Below are 8,763 nucleotides of genomic sequence, written 5' to 3'. Positions count from 1 at the left end.
CCCTCTTTCATTCTCACTCTCCCATCCCCAAATTTAAAAATCCAAACAAATAAATAACGACGCCGAGCAAGAGAACACGGCCTGGAGAACGAGAGAGATCGCTAGGATTGAAGTTTTCTAGTTTGGGTGCAAGAGGCATGTTGATACGAGAGGCATGTTCTGAAAGTGTGAGGAAAGGAGGGCAATTTTGGGTTATTGAAAAATTCATTAAAGATTACTGTTCACCCGTGTTTTTGAAAATAAGCTGGTTTTTGGAAGTTGCTATTTGCAGCTTCATGTAAAGCTGATTTTGAGAGTTTACCAAACACCAAAAACCCTCTCAGTTTTTTTTAAAATCATCTCAACCCCAAACCATACCTAATTCACGTTGATTAAAATGCTTTAAAAGTCCATGTCAAACCCTAGAAATTGGTTGACATGTAAATGCTAAAGTGAACACCTGGCACAGAGCCGTGTCAAAGAAAACTAAGGCCTAAGATGAAAATAAAATGGAGCCTTGCAGTACGGTTGTACCTTAATATCATTTTTTTTGTTTAACAATATTAACTCAAGAAGCATAAGATTTATGAGAATAAGAGTTTTTTTTTTCTTTATTTCAAATCAATAATACAATGAATGATGAAATTTTATGGGCAAAAAAAATATTAGGCCTAATTTAAGTAAGAGCCTAAACACATGGCTTGTTCATCTCTGGACCGTCTTTGGCCTAACCTAAAAATAAACATAAACATAAAGTTAAACGCCAACTTAAACTTAAAACAATAAGGGGGTGATATGTGGAGCTTTCACCATGTTAGAATCCATCCAAGTTGCTTTGTATTTTATTGTATTTACTTGCTTGCTTTGGTGAGAACACGATTATGTAAACAAAACTTGATGCATCATGCGCATCAGCTGCAGCAGCAATTTGGCATCTTAATCTTGTTTGGATTCGATGACAGAGACTGAGTGAGTGACTGCAGACCTGGCTACGCCTAGTACGACACGGAAATTCATCGAGTTTTTGGAGCAGAACTGTCAGCCGTCTTTTAGGGTTTCTTCCGCATATACAAGCTCAGATACTATTTATTATATGTATAAAAACATAGGAGGAAATTGTTAAACTGACTTTATAAAAAAAAAAAAATTAAAAAAAAAAAAATTTAAAAAAAAAAAAAACAAAACATCAGTATTTTCAAGAGACAAATGTCATTAGTTAATATTTTGATCTGTTCCTAGGACTGGATCAAGAAGTCATTTGGATGTGGGTTTTAAAAAACTGATAAGATTCAATGCAAAGAACAAAGATACATAGTTTCTTTTTCTTTTTCATTTTTCCTTATTTCAATTGGAAATTTTAAGGCTTCATCATCTGATGGCTTCTCAACTGTTTCTTTTTCTTCTAGAAATTATGGATTTTTTGTGTGAAATTAGGTTGGACGAACACTCTAGAACCCTGAAGTGTCGAAGTGTCACTGTTTGGACACAACCAAGACAAAGCAAGGGCTCTCTTGTAAATTTCAAAAAATATATTGGGGCAGCTTTGGAATATAAAAACTTGGGGCAGTTTTGTTAATATAAAAAACATTTTGGGGGCAGTTTTTGCAAATATTAAAACTTATAACACCTAAAGTTTATAAGTTTGGGGGGCAGTTTTGTAAATATAAAGCCCCTGGACTCCAACATTAGAGGTAAGCATTTTATATTTTGGTTGAATTTTGTGCATCTTGAATTTTCATTGACTATTGTCTAGTACGAAGATAATAGAGGTTGGTTAATTTGATTGGGTGTGTGTTGTCTTTAATATATATAATATTTATTGTAAATTTATTATATTTTAATTGTTGTGCCTTAGCTATGTCATTGTCCTTACTTTTTGAGATTTGTCGTGTCATCATGTTTGATTGTCACATGTTGTCATATTTGTGTCTGTGTCTGTGCAACAAGTGTGAATGGCTTCTAATACTCAGTTCAGGCCCTATCACTTCCTGCAATTTGCAGAAATTACAGTGAACTTACGATGAAGAAACCAAATGTTTATGTTATGCCAGTTGGAGCAAGTTGAATTGAGTCTGGTTTTGGTTTGCCATCAAAGGCCACTTATTTGAAGGCCAATCCAGTTAGTTATTAAAAATATAGAATACTAACATAAATTAAGGCTCTGTGAAGACTCCAGCAAAGGGAAGGAAAAAAAAATGCTTTGAATAAGTTATTTCTTTTCTTTTGTAAAATGTGAGACCCAACAACAACTAAAGAAATGATAACTACATATTTACTTATCCGTAATCTGAATGAAAACAATGATATTATAATTACAAATTACGCATATGTTTACTAACCAAACAGAAATGAAAACCTAAGGGGCCAACAGAACATGAAAAGATTTTTCAGTATGTACGGAATATGGACACATACGTCAAGTGTCATTATACAAATGGACACTACCAGGGGTTGCCCTACAAAATCTTGCCCAGCGAACCACATTTCGTCAACCAAATTAGGTTCAATTCTCATTCAAGTATGTTCGAAGGATGGTCGAGGGTTTCGAGGCTCGAGCTGTATCCCCGACTGAACATAAAGGTCAAGCAAGTTCAATTCAGTGCGGTGCATGTTTTGTGACGTATTGGTGAATGAAGAGATTCCAAATTTTGGCTTGGTTTTAATTTTAGATTCCATTTGTTTGAAAATTGGTTATCAAACAAGTTTTCAGTATTCCAAAAAAGTAAAAAGGAAAAACTCACCCCTGATTCGGCTCAAAAGGAAAAAGATGAAATCTAAAAACTGAAAAACGAAATAGATACCCTCTTTATTCCGCAACTCATTGGAGAAATAGACTTTTTTTTTTTTTTTACTACATTGATATTTTTACACTAAGAGGAAGAGGAGTTCGGCTAAACCACATAATGGGCCACTTAATTTGGTATCAAATTCGCCATCAACAAGATTTGAACCTAAGACCTCTTACTTCTAAGCGAAGATGAATATCACCAGACCGTAATACTGAATAACGGACAAATGGATTTAGTTGGGAAGGCTTTGTAGTCAAACATTGAGGCACTGGTGTAGTCCAGAAAACGCACACTACACAAGACCACCATTTTTCATTGAAAAAAATATAACACGCGGTAACGACATAATTCAATCCAATATGATCAACCAAAGTACAGCTACAAAACGTTGGATGGACAGGATTAACAGAGAAAACCATAAATACATGGCGTGCCGTAGCTACGAGGTACCGTGTTTTTACACCATTAAACGATTGCAGGGACAAACGAACATACCCATCCCCCCCTCCATGATCCAACTTGTATGGCACCCAAGCGAAAAGGAGCCCCGTCTAAATCAAGGGACCCTAACAATAATCACAAAAGAAAGCAAAGCAGATGATGTGCCGGAAAAGACCGAATTACTTCTTTTGCATCAACAATCCAAATGACCAAACTTGTCTATGCTTTCACTCATTCCCCAAATTTATGGAACCATCCTTCATCAGCTTTATGCTTAGACTGTTGAATCTCCCTCTTGAGTAATGCCGAGAAGCCTTTCTCCAATCTGTCCCGGTTTTCATCATGGCGACAAATTCTTCATAGCTGATACGCCCGTCCTGCATCAACAAATCAATAACAGTTTTCATCACAAATTGACCGAGAAAACGAGAGCTGTCATCACAATATCATAGTAGGTGTAACAAGCAATTCCTCCTCGGGTCCTCACCTTGTCTGTGTCCACTTCTTGAAATATGTCATTTGCTACATCTGTACAATCATCTGCCCCATCCTCCATCAATGCATCCCGGAGCTCGTCTGGCTCAATATAGCCGTTGCTGTTCTTGTCAAAGTAGGAAAATGCCTTGTGAAGATGCTCATCATTTGCCATTCTCTGTAGGTGGAGGGTCACGGCAATAAATTCTCCACAGTCCAGCGTACCCTTCCCATTAGTATCAACCTATTACCAACAAACTAGCCAAATTAAAACCAGAAGAGTGATATACCAATGGAAATTATGTTTCCCATTCAGTACTTTCGAAAAAGTGACCATGTTGCAGGCACAAAGGTCATTGAAAATCAATGACACAGCCATAACTAATCTACCGAACAAGGCATGAAACCATGAAAACAATATAAATACACCAATATATGCTTTATCATCACCTTTGCCCACTGTTCCTTTTCCCTACTACTACATTACCTTTCCCATCAAAACATTAAAAAGTGAAAGTTTAGGGTTTAGAAATCTGGGCCCATTTGGGGATGAATGTCTCAAACAATCTAAGAATGCATCTAGTACGGTAGTACCAATCTCCACGAAGGAATAATTTATAATCGGACCTACAGATGACTTAGTCATATTCATTAGAAGAAATGTTTTGTTTCCTAGGACTGCCCTTGATCTTATAAAGTGCATAGGTTGAATTTGTTAAATACGTAATACATGAATATCTAACCCAAAAATTTTAAGTCATTAGGTGCGGAGACTCATTTGATACTTCACAAATATTGTATCTAACTAATGTGTATTTGCTTTATCACCCCCACCCTGAGAACATGTCTAATTAACATAACATTAATCCCTTTTAACAGAATGGATTGGAGGATAGGTCTTGGTCTATTAAACAAATTGAGAACCATGTAAAGATCATTAGCAATATAACTTAATTGCTTGATGTATAATGGATTATATAATAGTTGTGATGCTAGAGCTAATTTCAATAAGAGTTAACGATGAAGCAATACTCACTGCTTCAATAAGCAATTCAATGTCAGAATCGGCAAGCTGGGATCCAAAATTCCGAAGTCCAAATTTTAATTCTTCAATTGAAACAATTCCATCATTATCAGTGTCTATTTTCTTAAACATCTCCTTGCTGTCTTCAACTTCATCAATGGAAAAGAAATCTGCAATAACCTGTTTGAAGTTCCACATAAATTAGTACTTGCATTGAAACATGCTACTTATACACTAAACATATTAGAAAGTTTGTAAGTGCGGTCTACCAACCCTCAAGGCCTTTCTTTTGAATCTGTTCATCATTGAAAACTGCTTAAGCCTTGACTTGACAACATCTCCAAGGGGTATGTTCGGTGCTTTCTTAGCATTTTGGAGCCAAGGATGCTCTGAAAAAAGGAGAAACTATGACATTAAGTACTAACTAAAAGCAAGCAAGAGACAACTACACGTTCTTCTTAATTCTTATACAGGACAAACAATAAAAAATTCCTATACTTCTTGACCAGTAATCTAGGGGAAAACAAAAGCATTCCTCCATTTGGAGACTGTCATATTGTCATCCTTTTATGTACCAAGATACCCATCTAGAGTTTTGTTAAAAGCAGTACTTGATATATATGAAGTATACATTAGCCTTTTTAACAGCATAATCTCCTCATAATATAAACAAGGGAGCTTGCTCAGTTGCCACATTAAAATTGTGCAACAGATCCCTACCACAAAGTATATGAATAACACAAAGAGATTCAATACCAAGAACTTGCTTCGCAGTCAATCGTAGCTTTGGGTCTGGCTCCAACATTTGCCTAACTAAACCCTTGGCACTCTCCGAAATATTGGGCCATGGATCACGCTTGAAATCTATCAGCCCACGTAGAATTGCCTGTGCAACCCCTTGTTCAGACTCTGCATAGAAGTACACAAGGTAAAATGGAAGTCTTTACAGAGCAAACTCCCCTCCCTGAGGGGGTAAGGAAGATATTAGAGAGAAAGAGAGAGTAAATGGGAGATATAATTACCAGCCCAAAAGGGGGGCACCCCACACAACAAAATATACAGTATAACTCCTGCACTCCATATATCTATTTCTGGCCCGTAATTCCTCTTGAGCACCTCAGGAGCCATGTAGTATGGACTTCCAACAATTTCTGAGAACCTCTCACCTAAATTTTTTTTTTTTTTGTAGAAGTTATAAGAAAATAGCAACATTCATACATATGACAAGAAAATGTTCCACAATTAGCATACTTTGGAAGAAAAAGAAAAAAGAAAAGAGCAGAAATTCAATCTTGCAATGTTGTAGTTATCAATAACAGTAACAATTCTTCGGAATTTCCTGCTTACCACACACAAAAGGTATTAGGAGAAATATAGTTATTTTGGACTTTTTGTTCACAGTTAAATGATATTGTTGTAACTCATAGCATTTACACTTTATAAAGTCTTTATTTCACATCAAATAACGAAAAGCTTATTTCTTCAAACATCCATGTTTTGGTTCTTGTGTATGCATTTCTTCAAACCCTCATGTTTTCCGTTTAACAAAAACTTATTTCTTTCAATGTCTGTTTAGCGCTGTTAACTGGCTTGCTCTGTTGGCAGCTAATTTGAAGAACTATTTCAAGTTTTGTCATTACATGAATGGAGCGATATCAGATTTTTTTTTTTCCTAACTCATTTCAGAAGAGAACTTTAAATTCCAGCCTCAAGTACCTAAGGTCTCTTTAGCACTATTTGCTGACATACACAAGGAATCTACAAGATTGGAGCATCAAAGACAAAAAAATCTTTGGAAGGAATGTATGTGTGTGACAAGTCCAGACACAAGTGTAAAATATACGAGCGAGAATTGATTGCAACAACAATGCAACTTCCCTAACAGGAACTGAGATAACAAGGTTACAAGTTTATTATTAGAACCTTATTATGTTAATTGTCAAAGTCCTTCATTTCTTAAACTCCCACACTTTGTTTTAACTTGGTGTGTCATTCTCTTAATTCTCTGATGCATTACAGCAAACCCAGCCAACACATTTTTCCGCACATCACCCCTTTAGACTCGCATATCAAAGTAACAAATAAAGCCAAACGCATTCATATGTTGTAACTTTAACTTGTACCAAGCCAAATGAATGCTTTTGCTACACATTCAAACCTTCGATTGCAACAATGTCAATTTTGAAATATGACTCTTTTAACTAAGAGCTGAAAAGGCAGTCACTTTCGCAAAGTATTGGACAACAGATTAAATAACAAAAATGTAAGTACTCTACTGTCTAACTACTATAAATTATGGTCAACCTCAGTTCAACCTCAGTTCAACCTCAGTCCAACCTCAGTCCAAGACTTACAAATCGCAGCACATTCTACATAACAGACAATTCATTCAAGATAAATAATCCATACAATTCATTACCCAATCATAGTAAGTCAACTAAGTATCAAGGGTAGTCAATCAAAACATTCGAAGATAATATGTACATACATACATACATACATACATATATACATACATACATATATATATATATATATATATATATATATGTACATACATACATACATACATATATATATCTGTAATTTCAAAAACCCTAAAATCTTCAATTTGAAGCTTAGCATCTCAATTTCAAAAACCCTAAATTCGAAATTCGAATCGTACCTGGCTTGAAGAAAATAGACAAGCCGAAATCAATGGCCTTGAGAGGCGAATTCTCCTTCTTGTTTGCGAACAGGAAATTCTCCGGCTTCAAGTCCCTATGAATCACTCCGTGCTTGTGGCAGAGCTGCACAACCTCAACAATCGTCCTGGTTACCGCCGCCGCGGCCCGCTCCGTATAATGCCCCCTCGCCACAATCCGATCGAAGAGTTCACCGCCCTCGCACAACTCCATCACCAAATGCACAGCGTTCTCGTCCTCGCAAGCCTCCTTCAAACTCACAATGCTCGAATTCTTCGGCAAGTGCTTCATTATCGCCACTTCGCGCCGCACATCCTCGACGTCCACAGCGGTCCTGAGCTTCCGCTTCGAAATGCTCTTGCAAGCCAAAAGCTCACGACTATGGCGGTCAATACAGAGGTACGTGATGCCGAACTCCCCCCGGCCAAGCTCCCGATCCACCAGGTACTTCTCCTCTACATTCTCCTTCGGCACGCCGGTCAACACCGTCGTCGGTGCCTTCTTCCCGGCGCTGGAGTCCCTCCTTCCATGATCGTGCCCGGAAAAGTTAGATTTTACGTCCTCTCTAGCGACGGCCGCCGGAGATCTGCAGCAATTTCCCATTGCAACGCCCGCGGTCGGTAGCTCTGTACAGATCTCGCCAAAACCCTAACTAGCCCTGGGCGAGCTAGGGTTTCACATGATAATGCCGAAACCCTAAGCCTGGAGGTAGAGAGAGAAAGTAGCAGAGAACTCCTGAACTGTGAAATCAAAGAGGTTTTAGAGAGAGAAAGAGAGAAAATTGGAAAAGTGAGAGTGAGGGTGTACGGTGGACCGTTGCTGTAGAGAGAAGAAGTGAGGAGTGATGGCTTCTTGGAGATTTAATTATTTTATGAATTTAATTTTGAATAAAATATTAAACATTTGGAGAATATTTTATGTTCTTCTTTGGTTCTGCGATTTTTGTCGGGTAATCGAGCATGAAAGAGGGGGAAAAACGGAGAGAATGAATGATAACGAAAGTAACTTACACACAAATTAATCCAGCAAAATATTTTAATTATTTCTAAAATAACTTCTTCATTGATAATGTACTAGGTTACGTATAGGATTTTTTACATTTTTTTAAAAGGAAATTACTTAGTGATTTGGTTACAGTAGCTAGTTTTTTCTAAAACCGAAAAACTCATATAAATATTTCAACCTCTGTTCGACTAGCATCACACGTTTCTTATAAATTGGTCTTTTTAATAAGGCTGAACGTTGGGGTTGTTTATAATTATTTATTTACTTGGGAATTAATTAATTAATAGTGTTACTGTTGGCCTTGGGTTTGCAATTTAATTAATTTTTGTTATATTTAACTCAACACCTGTTGCTAGAAGGCAGAGAG

At 36.9% G+C, this 8,763-nt stretch overlaps 1 protein-coding gene across 1 annotated transcript; it reads right to left on the bottom strand.

Annotated features, from left to right (window-relative positions):
- Positions 1-3,105: 3,105 nt before the first annotated feature.
- On the bottom strand, positions 3,106-8,394 carry LOC137745123 (calcium-dependent protein kinase 13). The gene is made up of 7 exons (XM_068485008.2): positions 7,373-8,394; positions 5,730-5,873; positions 5,464-5,616; positions 4,981-5,096; positions 4,720-4,887; positions 3,697-3,927; positions 3,106-3,586 (listed from the first exon to the last, which is right to left on the bottom strand). The coding sequence occupies exons 1-7, from the start codon at positions 7,992-7,994 to the stop codon at positions 3,437-3,439; spliced, it is 1,584 nt and encodes a 527-aa protein (XP_068341109.2). The 5' UTR covers positions 7,995-8,394; the 3' UTR covers positions 3,106-3,436.
- Positions 8,395-8,763: the final 369 nt, after the last annotated feature.

This window comes from Pyrus communis, chromosome 12, assembly GCF_041283825.1.
Source record: "Pyrus communis isolate YQ-2024b chromosome 12, ASM4128382v1, whole genome shotgun sequence".
Classification (NCBI taxonomy): Eukaryota; Viridiplantae; Streptophyta; class Magnoliopsida; order Rosales; family Rosaceae; genus Pyrus; species Pyrus communis.
The sequence above is the reverse complement of the archived record's forward strand: the minus strand, read 5'-3'. Positions and strand labels throughout refer to the sequence as shown.

Coding starts and splice junctions, on each gene's coding strand:
- LOC137745123 (XM_068485008.2), bottom strand. CDS start 7,994: ATGGGAAATTGCTGCAGATCTCCGGCGGCCGTCGCTAGAGAGGACGTA. Junction 5,617..5,729: donor GGTGCCCCCCTTTTGGGCTG/GTAATTATATCT, acceptor ACTTCTATGCAG/AGTCTGAACAAGGGGTTGCA. Junction 3,928..4,719: donor TTGAATTGCTTATTGAAGCA/GTGAGTATTGCT, acceptor TGTTGGTAATAG/GTTGATACTAATGGGAAGGG.